A 20,793-nucleotide genomic window follows, 5' to 3' on the forward strand; every position below is an offset into this window, starting at 1 on the left:
GCCTCACTAAAATTAGACTCTTGACATACTCTGATACTGCTTTTAGCCATTATTAGAACCGTCACAGAGATCAACTATTTTGAGTTAAATACTTTGTAGAATAAACAGTTTACTGCACTGCCATTTTAACTTTATGGCCTTCATAGCCTACAATAACAGAAAATGAAATACAGCCTGCTGCTGTTCTCCAGCCGTCACAGAAGTAGGGCACTGAGTTAGAACCCTTAAGACCAAAAATTTAAACTTACCCTGAATAGAAAGAAAATGAACAGCAGCAAACGTTTTACTAGGCTGCACGTGACCCGCAGATCCCACAACTGCAGCTCCTTGTGAATTAAGGAGATTGCGCGGGGAAAAAAACCCCTCTGTGCACCCTAGAAACAGGCATCTTATTCTTTTTGTCTTAAGGTCAATTATTTCATAGCTAACTCCTTAAAATTAAAGTACCTAAATAAAAGTGATGTGGCTTTTCAAAAAAACCAAATCATTTGATTGCCAAGTACATTGTACAGCTGAATAAAAAAAAAATACAAAATCACCCTTCCCATGGAGCATTCACAGTGGTCTCCATTTCCTGGTTTCTTTTTCAAAGCAGGCAAAGATTCTAGTCACAGCTTTGTTTTCAAAATAATTTTGCAGTCTGAGAGAGCCATCATATAACATTTAACTTGTTCAGCAGTCTCAGATAACTTTAATCAATAGCCTAGAGGAAGAAAAACCACTTCAGGTAGTTAGCGAGCTTGATTAGCTCTCCAGCCACCCACACATTTACAGAAAACAAAAAGCCACCAGCTTTTTATGTATATCCCTAACGATGCAAATTGAAAATGAAAATTGGCAGCATGAGAAGTAGATTGATAAGTGAAAGATGCAATGTCATCATCCATTTCTGATGAAATGAGATCATGACAAGCATTTGAAGACAGACAAGTTCTCTGTACAATCACTACATTTAAAGGTTAGCATCTTGAAGCACTTGAGGCTCTCACTGAGACACCCGTACCAACACCAACAGAGTATGAACACCTCGGGTCATCTTTCCAGCCAAAAAACAGATTAGTGATCAGTAAAAAAAAAAAAAAATAAAAAAGAATTTCAAGTTTGCAAAAACTGTACCTAGATATTTCATAGTTAACAAACGTAATTTGTTTAACACGCCCGCTTGCATTGCATTCCTTATGCGCAGGGCAGGAACAAATTCAGTAGTGACGTGTAGATGCGCAGCTTTCACAACTCCAGAACAAGATGGCAGCGCTTGTACCGATTTTGCAGCACCTGTACACCCTCACCGCACAGCGTGCGCGCACCGCGGGGCAGGAGAGGGCAGCAAGAACGGCAGCTCAAGACCAAAGGTCTCTCGTTCTTCCCCACGGGCTAGATGTAGCTTTTATTTCCCTCCCCCCCAACCCCGCCAGTACTTCTAGCATTAAATAGCAATTAGATACCAAGCCACCACAAATTACTCAAAGTTACAAGTTACACCCATTTTCAGAACAGCTAACAGAGTCTTGCATCACTGTCCAAACCCACCCAGAAGTTCTCCTGGGTGTGGCAACCCTGAGGAACTGAAACTCAGCCACAGATAAATACACACGGTTCAGACTCACTTTTGTTGGCAGTGGACATTCATCGAGTAGTAGCGTTATAACAGCTGGTCCCAGAGGATCTTCTAATGGAATAACTCTAATTAAAGATTGGACAACTTCCAACCAGCCTTCATCTGCCAACCACAAAACAGAAGTAACACTCAGAATTAACACTGCAATTCTGAAGCGGTCAAAATACAGCCACAAGTTGAAAACTCCTCAAAATTACCCAGTGAGTTTACAGACACTCGGAAAAAGGAAAAAAAAATCCCAACAGTCTACTTTTTAGATCAATGTCTTAGCATGCCATAGTTTAGAAGTTTAAATTCAAGGAGAAAAGTTTACAGCAGCTTGGGTAATAGTGAACACCTCTACTGCTTGGAGAACACTCTTGCCCAGGGCAGAGCATCTTTCAGTTCCCACTAGTATCAGGAAGGGACACTCATGACCAGTACGGACAAGCACTTTGTGATACTCAGGAGTTCAGAGTCCAATGTCAACTCTTAAGTGTTAAATGCTGCATCCACGATGACACTAAAGAAGTGTTTCTTTTAGCCAGAATCAGAGCACTCTTCTTGAGTTCCCTTGAGAAACACAGATCTCAGAGGAACTGCATGAGCTTGTGCCATGCCTGGTGGTCTAAAGAAAGTTTGCTTTCCGATGGAACTACTCTCACTGATTAATGACTAGACAAGGGCTTCTACTTGCAAGTAAACAATAACCTACCCAAGATGTTAAACTACTGATAAAGTAGACAGGTTTGGATTGACAAGAAATTAGTTCCCTTAACAGTGAAACTAAAGATGGAGCCTGTATCTGCATACAGGTGAGGGAGCGAGGGAGGTCGAAGAGACTTAGCGCTCCCTTCAACAATGACAAGTAAATATCAGTAACATATTGGGGTTTGAGTTTTGTTAGCATGTACCCCCAAAAAACCATTTTACTGAATTGCTGTAATATCTCATCAGGTTGATTAATTTATTTTGATATAGAAATAAATTTCCTAAGATCAATACCAACTCTACTAAGAGAGACCAAAATTCACCTAAACCAGAAATTTGGTGGAGGTCTTGAGCTGGGAGAACACAGACAAACCAGCCCTGGCACAAACACGGCTCATCTTGCAGGACTCCTTAGGGATGAGGTTGGAACAACTACATCAATCAAGCAGAGGTCTAAGGATAGCAAAAGCCAAGACAAAAAGTATGTGCTGTTTGCCAACAGTGGAGCACATGGATTTAAACCATGTCTACATACACACATGGATTGTTTCTGCCTTACTGCAGATGGACATTCTCTGTGGCTTACAGTTTAACGCCATTACAATGTGTTTGCAGCCACCCGTTGGCTGCTCCTGGAGAGTTCACGTAGGAAGTTCAACAGAGTTCAAAAGACTGAGGCAAATGAGCCCAGTGAAGCTTCTGAAGGGCAGAACTGTGTTTTGGATCCCACATCCCTAGCGCTACAGCAGGTTGTACGCATACTGCTAGTACGTGTTTTTTTTCGCAAAGAAAAGGGTTTTTTTTTGCTTTGGAGTCACAACTGAAACGCCCAACACAGTGCCTTGATACCTGTTTCTGCCATTTCATGCAACGTGATCATTGAATAAGGAGGCTCCTGGTCACTGAAAGAGATATTACACAGGTCAAAATTTATGCACAACTATCAACATAACACACCAAATAAAATGATAACACACAGAAAATGCATCTAGTAAGTATTTAGCAAAAGGGAGTCACGTAGGCTGCAGACTGCTAATGCTGTTTTCAGATCTGAGACACAGATGGGATTTCAGCCTTTTTCTGGCTTAAAGTCAACATCTGCACATCTACAATAGCTGATAAATGAAATGGTGATCCATATCTGCATGTCTAAAAGCTAAACATAATGCTTAGGCTTAGTGCTCTTCATTAGTGAGGTTCCTCAGAGTACGTAACAAGAGACTATATGTCCGAGGTCATGATGCGAACCAAGAGCAGTGCACAAGGGACACAGCTTAAACATGCTTTTTTTCCCCTAGAAATTCTCTGTTAAGTATATAAATACATTAAAAATCCCCACAAAACTGAAAAGCAAGCCACCTAACACCATCACAGACTTCACACTCATTAACAAGAGCCGTAAGAAATAGTTAAGGCAGTTTAACAGACGATATTTAACCCAATTCCGTTTCCAATGTGAAAAACATACAAAGTTCAATTAAATCAGTTCCCCAATCTAGTTTGCTGGAGCGATGGCAAGACCAGTGCGTATCTGTTCATCTGAGCGGGCACTGCCATGGAGAGCACCTAAAATAAGGTCTCCAAATCCTACTCAGTAACCGTCTCCAGATCCAGAAAAAGCTGGTGCAGCAGCACGTCCTAAATGCTTTATTCAGCGCTACGGAGGCATTGTGAACTAACCCCAGGCTTACAATGATACGCGCCACACTCCATTTCTATCACACAATCCTGAAATGAAACCAGAAAAGCTAAATACAGATGAATTTTTAGAAAGTTTCAACACCAATTAATCATGCAGATAATAAAGCTACCTAATTTGGAGGGATTAATTATAAAAGAAGAGGAAAAACTCAGTTTTGACTAAAGATATATGATTAAAATACATTATTTTCTTACAAAAAAAATTAACACTCAAATATTTACACAAGAAAATGCTGAAGTTTAAACACATTTTTATATTGCCACAACATTGGAAACAAATATTCCCTCCTCACCTCCCCCCCTCCCCATCTCTTTGCCTTTCTAGAAACTAATCTCCCCCGCAGGAAAAAGTAGTGCAATGATGCAAGCAGAATTACCTCAAGAGAAAGGATGTAAAGACTTAAAGAAGAAAAAAAAAACACCAAAAAACCACTAAGTACAAGTAAAGGCTACAATAAAGGAGGAGGAAGTTTTTCGCAGCCGGATTTCTGATTCTGCCAGGGGTAGGAGGCGTTAGCAGTACGGGCACTGAGCAAAGGACGGTCCTGTCCCACCGATTTCCCATTTTAACTACTTCATTTCCAAACATCCCCACCTTCCTCATTTAGGAACAAAGCAGTCATTTTGCTAATTTCTTAATTTGTAAGGCAGCACTTCATATAAACTCAAAAAATCAGTAAGTATTCTTCTGAAGCTAGGAAATGAAACTTAACTCCTGTCCTTCTAGAAAGGAGTTATCTCTAGGTATGGGAGGAAAAAGCAGTTGTCAGGTATGTTTTAGGTCTGAACTTTGGGATTTGATAAAAAACAAACAAAACCCCCCCCCAAACAACCCATAAACAAGAAACCCCAAACAAACATCAAAGAGGGAAAGCAACTGTTCATTGCAGATCACAGTATAGCAACTTAATTTACAATCCATCTCGGTGTCCCCATCCATTAACTTCTAGTACAGAATTTGGAAAAAAAATTGTCAGAAAAAGTTTTGCTTTCCATTCTTTAGATTGCTATCTTTCCTTTTCCAGGTTGTACTATCACACTGAAGTCTGTATTTGTGACCTCTTACTTACGTGGTTTCATTTTAGTTTGACTTTATTCTTGCACATTTTTTGACTTAAAGAGATTTGTCAGCTTCCCTACCATCTCCTTTAGTTGTGTTATTTTCAAAACTGCAAATTAGGCTTCAGGGGAACAGGCAATAATGGAACATACTTATTCATACAGTCTCTCACTCACACTGAAACCTGTGGTTTCCAGACATGGATTTTACTTTTTTTCCCAAGTGAGCGTTCCTATTTATCTAAAAAGGGCTATCATTAGCTTCAGTCTAGGAGAAAGACTCCTTACACACTTTTTTCCAGACACATTTAGATAGCTTGCCTCGTGAACAGACCCCTCTGTTATTCATAGCCGTAGGTCTTTGTCTTATCTGCAACAACTTGTAATACATAGTAGTTGTGTTATAAAACCAGCTGTGTCTTACTGACTGCCTTAATATCAAACAAGGAAACCAGTATACCAGTCCAGCCCACTTCTGGGCTCTCCAGGACAAGACAGACATTGCTATAGGGGAGCGTGTCTAGCCGAGAGCTTCCAAGATGGTTGAGGGCCGGAGAACGCGGCATAGAAGCAGAAGCAAGAGAAATTGGTTTGTTCATCCTTAAGGGGGGGTAGTGGAAAGGGGGAGAAATCACATTGCTGTCTGCAACTACGGAATGGTAAAGGGCGGAAAGAGCTGGGCTTTTCTCGGAGGTGTACAGCAGCAGGACAAGAGGCAACAGGGATGTGTTGGAACATGGGAAATTCCAACTTTTAAAAATATTTACTTATTTAAGCCATGGAGGTGGTCAAACAGTGGACCAGGGACCCAAAGAGGTGGAGAATCTATATGTTCTGAAGATGTTCAACACTTGACTGTATAAGGCCCTGAGCCTCCTGCTAGACTTGGTTTTAAGCGGGAGGCTGGAGTGGATGAACGTCAAGAGGTCCTCTTCCAACCTGTGTGATTATGTGAGCCTAAGAAAGTATTTCACTGGAATCTGTATTAAAAAAAAAATACAGTCGCTTTCAGGAATTTGTCAGAAAGAGGATTCCAGCACCAGCGAAATAACTCTGCTTAGTGTCCCTCAGTAGCATAGGAAAGTGCTTACATGATTACAAAACTGATTGCAAGACCCACAGGAACAGGATCAACTATGCACAAAAGCATTGTGAAACAGCTTAAGAAGCTGAACTTAGGGGAAAGGGGAAGGCATGTGCGATTAGGGAGAGACTCAAAAAAAAATTGCCATGATCTTAATTTAATGATTTGAAGACAGACCACAAAATAAAACCTGTTAAAAAAACCCCTTAGATTTAAATGTTCAGAAAATAAATAAATATATATGTCCAGGTACTTCCATTTAAAGTATTTTACAGCAGGAAGGCAAACTCCTGCTCTGCAGGCACATTCCAGAGTAATGATGCAGGTATATGAATCAAGGGTCACTTATCCTGAGCCTCATCCACCACTCAACCCCAGCTGTGATGCTACAATAGCATTTTTCTTTCTGATTTGGCCTTTCCAACTCGTAGCCCAAAAGGGGATGAGCTAACTTAACGCATCATTTTGAAGGTCCTTTTAAAGCTTTGTAGAAAGCAACACAAAACTATAAAAATAAGGATGAATCCATAAATATCCCCCACACCCTTAATGGATGCTTTGAGCATGCAAGGAATGCAATACTGGGATCATGAGTTGAACAGTCACAACATGCAGTCTTTAAAAAGTAGTCAGACTTATAACTGGAAAGAAAACCTCAGTCTGTTTATACAAGCTAACAAAGATCAAAGCTCTCCGTTTTGCTTAACCATTTCCAAAGCAGTAAATACAGCCTGAAAACAGAAGTCTTATACAACAACCAATTTTTAGGATGAAAGTTCCCAAACTCTGGAGCATTCACTGCTTCCTAAACTGGGTATCTATGCCAGGTAAGAAATACTGAGCACACTCCTCATCCCACCTGGGTGTAGGCCCATACAGGAACTGTGAGAAAGCTCCTCAGCTCCTGGAAGAGTCTGTACCTGGGCATTCAGGAGCTACTTCTATTACCTAGGAAAGGTGCTCCTCTCCTAAGCCTCCAGATGGAAACACGCGGCTGCTTCAGGGAGGGTCAGGTGTAGATCGGTGAGAGGATGGAGTCACAGTTTGAGAGAAGACAAGAACATTTTCATTCATGTTGAATGATTCCTTGAGGAGGTACTTACTTATCTACTAATGTCCGAATTACAGCCAGTGTGTCAAGTACTAGCCCATCCACATTCTGTTTTTTCCTTCTTGGTTCGTGAGGCCCTCGACCCCTCCTGGGCGGACGGACAGGGTCCCTTGGGTGGCTTCTTGCTTCAGGTACGTGTACTCTACTGTTCTCCGTTTGCCGACTCCGAGATTCCACGTTGTCTTCTGCTCCGCTGTCATCACGGCAAACACACGAGTTTCCCATATTGCTAGCCCCCAAGGCTCCCAGTAAGCGGGGAATGTGGTGCTCTAGAGTCAACAGTAAACCTTGAAAAAGGCTTCTGCTAGCATAGAACACAACCAAAGCAACTACAATCATCTAGAAAGTTTTAAGAGTAGTGTTTGTGTGATCCTGAATTGTGATTTTTTTGCATTATAAGCGTTGCTACCAGCTGGAATGAATAGGAAGTTGGAGACTTAGTTTCCGATATAATCGGTTATAATACACATGGGTCATCCAGAAGGAGGTCTGAAAAAGCAAACCCAAAACAAGAGTCAGTGTTACTACTTCTAATGAATAACAGAATTCCTATTTTAGAAAACAGAATCAGTCTTGGTGGATAAAGCACCTCGGAAATGTAAGGTTTGTACCTGAAGTCTGTTGCAGGGAGGGGAGAGGAAGGAAGAGGAGGAGTAGGAAGTTCACTGGGTGAGTAGCTCCTGCCCACACACTCTTCCTTTCTACACTACCTATTATTTTCCAGCTCTTCTATGGGTTTTGGATGCAGAGGAACAACTTTGTCCCTAAATCTAGCACACTGCTACCCTCTAAGTGGTAAGTATTAACAGTTTCATTTGTTCTTTACCCTACACAGAGACACACTGCTCAAGCTACCCAAGTAAAGGCTGCATGTTTAAGGTTCTCATTTCACATCAGGAATATTCAGTATCATTTCCAGACAGACTCTACAATATTAGATTTAGACAGTGAACCGAGTGTTTAGTCCATCTGCACATAAACACATCTTTTTGGAATGTGCCCACATCAACTGGATTCTCACCCAAGAAGCATCAAGTACCAACCCTGAAATAAACAGGAATTACAGACACCATTTTAATGCCTATAAATCTAACTGGGATTTTGAAAGGGGTGTTTGCTGTGCAGGTTGTGTGCTTGTTTGGATCTAGCGTCAAGCCACTCTTCCCTTTTTAGGAACCAAGACTGTTTCAGCCATTCTTTTGTTCTTGATTCAAATGGTTTGGATCAAATACAGGCCCATTAGTAAGTGGGATTGTAGGACAGAATCACTGAACTGAGAATGCTAGCAAGAACAAAAGGTTTCAAACCCCTGCCTCGTTACAAGTTATTTTTCAAGCCACGGGGTATATTTCTATAGAACATTATATAAAGTCTCACTAAAATAAAGCCCTACAAAAGACAGCATTTCACTACTCATGCACTTCAAGCATGCTAGAATAAATAACTTAAGACTAAACTCATGTTATTCTCTTAAGAATGAAGTTTAGCATTTAAGCTAGAAATTACGGTGAACATCCTGTAACAGGTTATTACTATTCTACAATTATTAAATAATCTATTTAACAGCTAATGTGTAGCACCATAAAATTAAAAGAAAGTCAAAGACAGTGACCGCCTTTCGTATACGAAGCCACACCATGGAAGCCAAGTGGCAGCCGTGCAATTGCTGGCTGCCATGTGGTAACAACATTATTTGGGAAGCCAGGCACTGGCCATACGAGCAAGTCTCTGTGTGTACAGTTGTCACCAGAAAAGCACCGCAAACGAGCTCTCACAGACTCTTCTGCAGTTTGAGGTACCTTATCTTCTTTTAGGACAGTGAAAAGTTCAGTATTAAGAAATTAACTGAAGGCTAACTAGGGGGAAAAAAAAAAAAAAGTCCCTCAAGGGATATTAATTACAGAAAAATACAAGATCTTGACTTCTTGAAGAAATTCCTAAACCACAAATCATTAAAAGGGTTTCAGCATCACGACACACTTGCCTGACTCTCTAAGCAGTTTGACCAGAACACGAGGTGGGACACCAGGCTCTGGAGTCCTTCCATCTCAGCCAGTATAGCTGTTAGCATCTCTGTCAGCAAGTCAAAAGCAGATGTGAGGGTGCCAATACAGATTGCACAGATCTTAAACAGAATTCTGTAAGATCACAACTGGTTCAAATGATTTTCAAAGGGTGTGGGAGACAGTTGTTGAATTTTGGAGTTATTTTTGTTGGGTTTTTTTCTTTAAAAAAAAAGAGCTAGTTATGTTAAATGCAAAACATGTCTTCCTAAGGGAAAAAATATGCATGTATTTATGAAACCCTATCATTTAAGGGCATTTTAGTAACATAATACTCAATACTAAAACTGTTACAGATTTAGAATCTGAATTAAGCTGTTCTGTAGCTTACGAAAACGTTAAGAGAGTGAATCTACCTTGTCATCAAAAGGAGTATGGAAAAGTTGTATTTTAGGGATTAGCAATGAGTTAGAACCTACCTAAGGGAACAAAAATAGACATAAGTCAAGATTAAAACTGATTATTGAAACCTAGATTTTCCTGGTTGACAACTTAAAGCATGATTAAAACCGAACGATTATGGTCAACTCACCCTCAAGTGTGTTTGGTTCAGGAATAGCTGGGCTTCTCAAAGCGCTGTAGCAGAAGTGGACTGCACTTCTTCAGGGCACAGATGCAGCTGTATCGGGAAGAGCAGGACTCTAAGCCTTTATCGTGGGCAGTGAGTCATGACGGGTGACTCTGCTTTCACTTTTGGGAACTATGCCGAAGGGTCCCTGAAGACAGATGGAAAAGAAAGAACAATTCATTGGGAAACTGCCTCCAAGGCAGCCATACGCCACCTCCTCCCTACACCCGCCATGCCGTCAAGCCAGGCTGTTATTTTCAGCCAAATTCAGCCTTTACGGGGGAAGTTCTCTCACGGCTTCAAAAACCATTTTGCCATCTACTAGGTTTAGGACTAGACACAGCTACAGAAAACCCAAGCTGTCTTTACAGCCTTGGTATTCCAGAGCCCATAGCACCAAGTGCAGAGCAGCAACCGACTCCTCCCCTCAAATTACTGCTTACAGGAGGAAGAAGGGAAGCAATAATATCTGCTCCAGATCACCCTCAAGTAGGGACAGCTGAAAATAAAAGCAAGTACACTATAAAAGTTGATTAGATAAAGGGAAAAGAGAAATGACAGGATAAACTCCCCTTATTTACTAAAGAGCCGAGTTTGACAGCGTTCGCTTGGCTGCCGCTTACTGTCACGTACAAAGAGTTCATTGTCAAGCCCCAAACAAACTGACAGGCTCAATAATTAGGAACATAAGGTAGAAGAGATCGCTACGGATCCGCCTCGCAAACCAGCTTGTCTGGACAGAGCATGAATGCATGAAGAGAGCGTCTGGAGTGCAAAGGAAAAGCTTTTTCAGAAAAATAGTTTAAACCAGTGATGTATTAGATTGCATTTGAGCTGGCGTATTTAAGGACAGCTTTACAATGTTATAATGAACCATGACTTTAGCATTAGGCTGCCAGTGGCTGTCCTGACTCCCTCGCTCTCACTGCTGAGGTGAAGAGGACGGAGATATCAAACTTCAGGTCAGCTGCAGGATGGAACGGGGAAATACAGCAGAGAGGGGAGCTGCAAGCAAGGAGAGTGATCAATTCTGCTTCTGTCCAAACTCGGAGACCTCAGTGACACAACCAACACACAAAACCAAAAGCACTTTGTACACCATGAAAGGTGAAATATATTATTGTTTCAATACGAGGTAACAATCTCTGCATTCAGAGATGCAAAGAAATTTTAAAATTTAACCTCAAGCCTAATTTTTGCAAATCCCTGCTCTTAGCAAAACCTGGACACAAAAATATGGGGGGTTTAATCCCAAAACCACTTGCAAATATTGTGCGAATAAAAGAGAAAGGTTTGTTTTTTTTAAAAAAAACTTTGTCTAAAAGAAGAAGAAAATTCAAGGAGCAGAACAAGCATATCACAACAGCAGTATCGGGATAGCCCAAGAAAAGCCTCCTGTCCCACCTGGCAGCAGATACTTACGGCTGGGCATACCCGCAAGCGTACGATCACAGACAAAGAGGCTCTCTCCCAGTGCGCTCGCCCGAGATAGCTCCGTCTCCCGAGACAAAGGCTGCACGCTTGTTTTGCTGTTAAAACACAGCGAAGGAAAAGAACTAATCTTTCATAATCCATTTGAATTCTGTTTCAGTAGTTACGCAGCTAAGTCTCTGCAACCGCTTTTAAAATTTAGCAGTCTTCCATTATAAGGCCGTGACCAATCGTTAACCAAAGTGTACTGGTTTTCTTAAAAATTATGCTATTGGAGAATTTAGTATGGCGTGTGACTTTTACCTTTTGTGTTCTAATATCACCTCAAAACACACTTTAACCCAAATACGTTATGAGCTAACGGCTAAGATTCACCTAAGCACCAGCAGGAGAGAAAGAACAAGTTTCCCTGGAAGGCAGCTAGAACAGAAACCCATTGCCTCCCGTCAGGGCTACAATGACACGGTGCAAACACCATTTTCTTAAACAACTAGTGCAAGTCAAAGTAGAACTGAAAGCCTTCAGATGAAGCAACTGTGCACGAAAACACCAGCACGAGCTAAGCTACAGGATGGAAAGAAAACAGGTCCTCCATGTTAAAAGCTGTGACCGCTTTTCCCCACGATTAGCTCCATTTTGTGTCATTCAGCTACACTGCAATGTGTGCCTGAAAGCCCCATCCCATCAGCTTTGCACTTGCCCAAGGAATATTTTTTGGCAAATTTAGGAAGTGATAAAACTATGAAAGCTGTTCACAACAGCAGCCAGATTTATAAAAGTGATAACACTTTTACTTTACTTTGAAATGGTATTTTAATAAGAGCTTGACCGCACATTTTTAAGTGCAAGAAATGGCAAAGGCAGCAGCCCGTACCGGCTTTTCGACAGGCAGGACTGTCCATTTACTCTGAATTCTGACCATTGAACGTTACTTTGGGATGCAGGACTAGGAAATTGCCAAACATAAGATCAAAATCTAAGTTTTTCTTCTATAAGAAGTACCTGGCACCGATACATCTCTCTCTGAACAGATCCTGCAGGAACAGCAGAGAACGGCAGTGTGCGACACCACCTTCTTCACACCAGAGAGCACCTGCGGGACACTCGCCGAACGGCCGCCCCGGATCCCAGAGGGTTAAGACTAGTGTCAAAACTCGATGGGAAACAGCATTTACTGGCATCTTCAGGACAAAGCCATCACCACGGTCATCTGAGCTGGACGCTTTCCCTGCGGAGGAGGCCAGCGAGGGCACCCCCGGAGCCCTGCGGCGGCAGCCTCCCGTGTCCCCGCGCTCCTCCACCATCCCCACCACAGCAAAGCTGCTCTCCTGGCTGGCCCAAGCACGCGTGCGGACGCACGAAGGAGCTGCACGCCGCACAGAGTGACCAACCTGCCGCAGCGGGAAGTCCAAGTGGGAAAGCTGAAATCATCAGCCATTGAGACGAATGCTATTGGAGTGGACCTGCACCTGCCTGGCAGCGCGGATGCCCGGCCTCCCCAAGGGAGGCCTCCTCTCGATCACCCGATGGAGCACGCCAATGGAGAAGTCAGCTCCAAGTGGCATTAGGCTCATTTTCTCTGCAATACGCAGCCCGAGAGTCGGTGATTCATCCCCTCAAATATTCAGTTACAGCCAACCATAATACTGTCTCATGATGGAAAATGCCTCTCCTTTCTATGAAATGGAGTGCATTGCCAGGCAAACAAAAAACCCTCATGCACATAAGTGAGTAGAGAGGGTTTCAGCTGCTAGAACCACTTTTCCAGTTTCTGCCACTGGTACAAGAGTAAGACCAGCGATTTCTCCTCTCAAGAGCAGAGTAACATGGGAGCTCAGTCAGCAAACCACACTGTAAAGTTGACAGTTTTTCGAATTTCAGTTTTTCGAATGCAAAACTGAGAGTTTTGGGCAGCAGCTTCCTATTAAGGAGATAAAATAATTAGAAATATTTCCTCAGCATTTCTTTCCCAAAGAAATGATGCTCCTAAAAAGGAAGAGATGGAAATACTTGTGGTGGCAGTTGGATGAAAAGTTCAAACTACCACAAGGAGGAAACAGCTATGAATTGCTGCAAGATAATCAACTTTGATACAGGAATAAGAGAGGGAAGAAGCCTGTTTGCAACTACAAGCTCTTGTAAGATGGAGAGGGTATCGGCTTTGAAATGATCGGGGTAGGTGATGAAACCCAAGAATTTCCAGTAAATTAAATACAATTATAACGTGAAATTGAGACTTTCTCAGGAGATCGCATTGAGACCTGAGGTCAACCTCCCAACTGTACAACTTGTGCAACTAAAGAGAAAGAGCTACTTGGTGTCCAGCGTGGCCACCACGCAGCACACGCAAGAAGTGGACCGCAGGCTTCAGAAGGAGCCAGTAAATGCTGTGCTAGTTCTTTTGCATGTTGTAACCAAACATTATCTTGTGTAATCTGAAGCAAACCCCTAATTCAACTCTATTTTCTTAAAAAATATCCCGGAGGGTTAAGACTAGTGTCAAAACTCAATGGGAAACAGCATTTACTGGCATGCAGTGTGTCATCATCCGCAGGACAAAGCCGTTGCCACGGTCGTTTGCTTTCTCGCTGTAGTAAGAGCACCCTAAACTGGAAGCAGATTGACCTTGAGTGTGCCTGCTTCACAGAAAGCAAGAGGGACTGATCACGTTTCCAAACTTTCCAGCTTCTGCCCAAGCGCTTCTCAGTGAAAACCCCCAGGGTTGTGCAGGGCTTACACAAAAAAAAACGGGCTTTAACCCTGTAGTTTTCTCTGGGTAATTCTAGCTTTGTCAGAAACATGGAGAAGTTGAAGGATCTGATCTCTTCTTCGCCTTGATGTGATAATAGTCAAGGGAGAAAGAAGAAGCAGATACTAACTACCACCACAGTAGTTTCTTTTTCTGTAGACTGACTATGAAAGTCAGATTTTATAGTCACCTGAACATTGGACTACTTTGCATTTTTACTTCTCTTAAGTCTATTTTTAAGCTGGTAGAGGAAGACTGAAGTTGCAACATGGATTTAAAGTGTTTTTTCACTTTCTCACTTAAACTAGTGTCTCTGAAGTAGGCCTGGTAAAGAGACACCTGCCCTGCCCAGGTTTTCCCTTTCTTCTGGACGCAGCGACACCAGCGCTCAGGGCTCCTCAAGCATCACAGACTGTTCTGCTACAGCTCTTTCTGAAAGAGAAACCAAAGCATTTACCACCTCCTAGTTTCCCCATCTCAGAGGTCATCATTTCTCATCTCATGAGCATTTTGGTGGAACTGTCCTTTGTACCGTGACCTTCAGAAAACCTCAGCTCCGCTTTAACGCTTTAAACGTCTAAACCACCCATGCAACGCAGGTATCAGTCAGCGGAACAGGACTTCCCCATTCCCTCCTCCCCAAACTACAGACAAGTCATTACGTTTCTTTTCAGAGACAAAGCCATGCTTTCAGGCAGATGAATACGCATCTGAGATAATGATCTTTTTTAAGAGATAGTGGTATCTGACAGCTCCGGGGGAAGCTGAACAAGACTTGCCTCCAGCAGGCTGACGTGGCAGAGCTGAACGAGCTCAGCCGTTGCCCAAGGAGCAGAGTGTAACGCACTGCTTCAGAAGCGGCAGGAAGATAAGGATAACGCCCCGCAGATGGCAGGGAACACTAATCCTACAAACTGAAGGGATACAAGCACACGAAATAGAATTGATTAGCTATACCATGTTAGGTTTTGGCACAGACATTCATTCAGAGGCTTATAAATAAATCCTTCGGTTAATGCAAGTTAATCTTCCTTGTGGCCCTGAAAGTTACAGACGTTATGGACAATAAACAAATTCGCTGAATTTTGACAAAAAACATTCAAGATACCAGGATTCAAAACTGGGAAAAGAAAAAAACAAGGACCAAGAAATTCCAGAAGAGAGAGTACTGGGAGGAAAGTGTGGACTCTTTGGGTACCAAGCAGAGGAGCAGAATTGCAAAGAAGCAACACAAAAAAAAACCCCACAATGCATTTTTTTTATAAAGCTTTTTCTAGTAAATTTAATAATAGCCCATTTTTGAAAGGATAGGGCTTTACCTGTATTACTATCCAGAAACTAACGAAAGAGTTCTCCTAAATTACAGGGAGATCAACTCATTGTAGTAAACTGCAGTAACACATACGTAGTTTAAAGCACCTCATACATTAACAAAAGATAAACTACAGAAGCATTTTGAGGGACGAATCAAGAGACCGAGCAGCTCAAACAGGCACACAGTACAGTCCTGCGATGGGAACCAGATCTAGGCTAGCACAGAGGCACCTGAGTGACCGCAGCGGGGGCGATGGAAAGACGCTACAAGCAGGGACTGCAGGAAGCAGGGGCAGATTCTTGTCAGCAAACCACTGCCTTTGTATAACAGAGCCCAAATGGTGAAATCCCGGAGTCGTGCTTTTTCTTGTCTGTCAACTAATCTTAGTGCTTTTGTTTCTCCAGTTTGTCAGAGCTGGGCTCATTTTCAAAGGAAGGTTAGGTACAGAACTACTCTGTAGAAGGCAGAGCAGCCTCCTGCTGTAGACCACGGAAAGGAGCCCAGCTAGATGGCATGACTAAGCTATTATGAATGCATACAATACACTGAAAACAGTTTTGGATGTGTGAAAGATTTTGATAACATTGCTGAAAAATTCAGCGATGCCTCAGTTGGAAGCTCGCGTTGTCGGCTGTCTGACAACTGCCTCGGAGAGCAAAGCACAGAGCAGACGATGTCTAGACCCTCCCATTCTCAGCCTCACCAAATTTGTCATTTCGTGACACTGGTTATCATCTCAAACACGAAAAACCTAACAGCACAGCAGGAAACAGGCTGAAGAAAGTTCCACTTGTTGTTAATTCAAACAGCATCGGAGAATGGTCCGATCTTTTGGTGCCTGTAGCCAAGAGCCAGTTTCGTGACCTTCCTTGCCACCCATGGAAAGCCAGCAGCTTCTTCTTTGCTAGCCTCAGTTCGGGACTGCAAGAGATGTCCTTCTGATTCTCTTTCCCCTGGTAAACGGATACAACAGCTGCTCAGAAGACTGCCATCGGAGTCAAATATAACATGTAGGTCACTAGGTTAGCAAACCTGCCTCAGGCACTCACGGGAAGCATGATCCCCAGTGCGGGGCTTCCAGAGCTGAAGTCTAAAGAACTCGGTGTGCGGCTCTGGGCAGGGCACTGGAACCCCTTATCTCACCTATTAAAGAGGAAAAAACAAACAAAACCCCCCCAACTTCATTTCTCCCCATTTGTCTCTTCTGGTTCTGCCTTGCGGACCTTTCCTGTCTGCCCTGCTACACGAAAACACGCTGCAGGAGAGATCCTGGTGTTGAGTAGGTGACCACGTGTAACGAGTACTTCTGTCAGCAGCACAGCTGGGGACTCTGGGTCTCACAGGTATCCTGCTCCTACCACTGAGCTGTAGTATTTTATTTTTTTTATAGTGTTTTAAGGCATCCACCTGTATGAAGAAACTCAGAGGAAGTTGGTCAGTGGGTTTTGGAGCTCCATGGCCAAGGAGAGGAAGGGGACTGGCTGACAGAGAGATAATTCAGACCAGCGCAGCTGGGTTAGGACATGGCACAGAGACAGGCGTGTACGTGTTTCACAAGGCGGTCTAAAAATGGTTTAAATGAGAGCACGTACCCATTCTAGTTTGTTATGGCTGCACATCAAGAGAGGTGGAAAGCTTAAGAACAATTTAAAAAGCTTTCAGGAACCTGTAATATCAGGAACACAGAGTCACAGTCACCTGGGGCTTCTCCCAAATAACTTTGTGAGGAATTTCAGGAGAATCAAGATTAAACTCTTTTGATAATTATATTTAGATACTACTTCACAAAAAGTTCCAGAGGGGTAAAAGCTCTAAAGAGAGAAGTCACCCATTGTTCAATTTTTTTTTTTTTTTAATAAATCTTTCACTCTAGGGTGACCAGCGTTTGAGTGCAAACACACACATTATTCTTCATTCACCATTAGGTGAATGTTTTTAAAAGCAGTGAAGAATTCTCAGCCTTCTCCACGCCACCAGATAGCCTTACTTTTACGAATAAAAAAAAAGAACATCAGTATATCTGCTGGATTTTTTTTTTTTTTGAGATCACTTTCTAGCACGTCCCACTGTCTCCAGAAAGGTATAAAATACAGATGAGTGGCACAGCCTCCTGGCATGTAGTTCACCGACTGTCCTCTAACCTATGATTCAATCTAGATTCCTACCAGTTTGTGCACACGCACTGAAGCAAGCAATCCAAGAAGCCACGCCAATTCTTCAAATCAAGATGTCCTCAACTCGGGTCCTTTTCCTCATGTCCAGCAAAACACTCAGATATTCAGAAGCTTAAAGCAAAAGTGAAGCACTTCCTATAGCAAAAAAAGCCTTAAAAAGGGAGAAAAATAACTACAGTTGCAAGTGCTTTGCATGCTTAGAAACCACTAATTCTCCAAGGGACAGATGTATCAGGATAAGGATGGATTTCTTGTGACTGATCACAGCGACTCACTGAACCCTAGGCAATAAATACACATTAATAAATGACGAGCCCAGACTTTGAACCAGCGAGCATCCCTACCGAATGGGCAAAACCCACCAAATAGACAAAGTTCCCATGGCAGAGCTGGGTAAAGGTCTGAAGCACAAGTTGGCCACAACAGTGGTAGATCAGGGCACCCGACCACCGCAAACACAGCTGAAGAGATCATGATGCGTTGGTCAGTCACACAACCTAGTGAATCATGCATGAATATTTGACTTATATTAGACCTCAGCGACATGATGATGAATAGAAGAGGAAACAAAGACATGCAGGCACTGCCACGCCATGCCAACCTTACAGTCACCGCATACCAAGCGGGAAGGGAAAACAAAAATGTATTGTCAGGACACGAGGAAATGCAAAGCACAAAATGACACAACACAGTTCTAACGAGATACCTGAAAGACAACAAATGCCGGCACAGCACCTCTGCCTGTGCTACTTTAAAGCAAGGAATAAATTCAAAGTCCACTGAGCAATCATAAGCTCAGGAGAGGAAAAAAAACCCACCCCAAAACCAAACAGTTTAAAATGCTGAGCACACCATACCGACAGCGGAGCAGAACGGGATGAGCTTCATCACGCTAGCTTGCCTTCCAGTTACTACAAGGTGACAGCATTTGAGCTGGCTGCCTCTGCGTCAAGAGGGAAACCTAACGGTGCACGTGACGGGCTCTGCTCCATTTTGTGAGGATACCACCACACATCTGAGTGACTTAGAGACCAATAGGAGACATTTCAAAATACAATACGTTATCAGCTAGGGGAGATGCTGATGTGAAAGGAAATTTGAACAAAGAAGCCTAAAGAGTAACAGGCCAGTAAGCATTCCATGACAAAATCGCCACCTTTATCACTAACTTACTGCTTAGGCTACTAAATAGCTCCCTTCTATTCCTTAATTTTAACAAACAAGCAAAAAGCTTGAGGGAAATGGACTTTGACATCACCTGACAGAGTATGAGAGATGTCCTACTTTATAGGAAGGAACCAAAATACTGTAAGTAATCTATTCCAGCCCATCCAGGAGGCTCACAGCAAATGAAACCTGCTGAAAGCCAAGAGCTCCGATGTGAAAATACTGAAAACATACCAAGGAAAAGCACTGAGAAGTTGTGCAGAAAACCATCGCATCCCTTCCAAGAGAAAAAATGAGCATTAAGAAAGGCACAGAACAAGATAACTGTGAGATTAAGGGAGACACTGAGCGATCACTGAATTAAGAAGCCAGAGAGTAGGATACCGGAGTGGCTAACGTAAAGTGTTGTAGTCAAACTCCACGTATAAGAGGCTGAAGCTAAATGAAAAGGAAAATTAAAGACTTCAAGGAAACCAATAACCCCACCTACCTGGGAGCACATACTGATATGACAGCTAAGATAAGGGAGGCGTGTGGACTAGCTGAATTAGATGTATAAGCAATCTAAGAGTAGGTAAATAACCGAGGCTAAGCTAATAAACCATCAGCAAAAGCAAGAGTAATGACAAGAGCCGTGCGCGATGCATAACACGGCATTAAATATCCTGGAGGAGCTTCCTACACAAGTGATGGAGAGCTGATGCTGAAAACTTTTAGAGTTAGCAGGAACCTCGAGAGACTGTTTGGATGAAGTAGGGAGAGACAAGAAGCGATCACGTAGCTACTGTTGTGCCTCACGCATCTGAAAAAGAACACACCAGGAGAAATACACAACCTATTCAACCAGACTTATAAATGAGAACAAACAGCAGAGATTGGGGCACAAAACAGTAACAGTAATGTCCTAAAGGAAGGGACACGGGAACGGGTGCCAGCAGGAGAAAGGACCTCTTTTGCTGAGTGGGCTTCGGCAGAGAACAAAGACACATGCAAAAGCACTTGCAGAAAAATGGGCCGGATTTAGACCAGAGCAAAGAACAGATCAATTCTTTGCATTTGGATAAATGCAAAAGAAAAATACATTTAACAGCATCCTAGACTCTTAAAGTGATATGACAAGTTTTGAGAATGCACAGTCCTCCAGAAATCCACAGTCCAACACAGGATTCCCAAGAGGAGACAAGATACGCGAGAGTATTTCGGATGGCTCGTAGGTGATGAGAACCGCCAAGAGATTTGTCTAGTGTAGCAGGGAAATAGCAAAGGGTTAAATACTGAGAAGCAAACAGGGGAAGAGTCAGAGTACACAATGTATCTAAGTCTCTACATGGCAATAACCTCATACCACTGGTGGATGTAGAGAAAATCATGAGTGAAGCAGAAGAACTGAACTAAGGACCAGCGTGAGAAAAAAATCCAAACCAAACAAATGGATTCACTGCAAGACAAAGGACAGAAAAATTAAAAACCTGAGGCAAAACTAGTGCTAAGCAGAAAAAAAAAAATATCTCTTGCTTATCTTGAAGAAAACAAATACTGACACAGACATAAAAGAGAAAAAACCCCAGCAAACACATCAGCATTCAGAAAACAATGCAGTATCTAGAAGGCTGAATAAATTTAGAAGAGAAAAGGCAGCTCTTGCGTCCATGCTTGCCCATGGACCAAAGTTCCACCGCGTGAGAAATACTGATAAACGCAGGCTGAGCACCAAGATGAACTCTGGGCTCGGGGTGGATACCGAGAGATTCGGAGCAAGATTTTGAAATAACAAAACAGAAAATGAAAACCAAGACGACTACAGTCAGTCATTCTCGGGATGTCCATTAAGACTCTACCCAGAAGGGACACTGTACCTACTGCTGTACGACAGAGGATAAGAAAGAGCAAAAAAAAAAAAAAAGGGAAAAATGAAGATATGCAAGATAGAAACAGTGATCGGCAGGACAGAATCACAGGGCTTAAGAGACAAATGCATGCTTGATATCAGTATAATACGAACAGCGAAACCCGCTTTACAAGCGCTGAACTAAGCGCAGCAGTACCGTAGCGTTGGGCAGCAT

The 20,793-nt window shown here is 42.6% G+C and overlaps 1 protein-coding gene across 5 annotated transcripts in view; it reads right to left on the minus strand.

Moving 5' to 3' along the window:
* Positions 1-20,793, minus strand: part of RSPRY1 (ring finger and SPRY domain containing 1) — a 39,906-nt gene that overhangs the window by 17,963 nt on the left and 1,150 nt on the right. For 2 of the 5 annotated variants that reach the window (XM_075765209.1, XM_075765212.1), the window contains exons 2-5: positions 9,859-10,042; positions 7,256-7,752; positions 3,158-3,210; positions 1,608-1,720 (exon numbers count right to left, since the gene is read on the minus strand). In XM_075765209.1, coding sequence (XP_075621324.1) covers positions 1,608-1,720; positions 3,158-3,210; positions 7,256-7,602 — 513 coding nt within the window. In that variant the 5' untranslated portion in view covers positions 7,603-7,752; positions 9,859-10,042. Of the gene's footprint in view, positions 1-1,607; positions 1,721-3,157; positions 3,211-7,251; positions 7,753-9,858; positions 10,043-10,768; positions 10,875-20,793 lie in introns of those variants that run through there. The other 3 variants (XM_075765211.1, XM_075765213.1, XM_075765214.1) reach the window with 3 other exon arrangements.

The sequence above is a fragment of the Balearica regulorum genome, chromosome 13 (assembly GCF_011004875.1).
Source record: "Balearica regulorum gibbericeps isolate bBalReg1 chromosome 13, bBalReg1.pri, whole genome shotgun sequence".
NCBI classification, from domain to species: Eukaryota; Metazoa; Chordata; class Aves; order Gruiformes; family Gruidae; genus Balearica; species Balearica regulorum.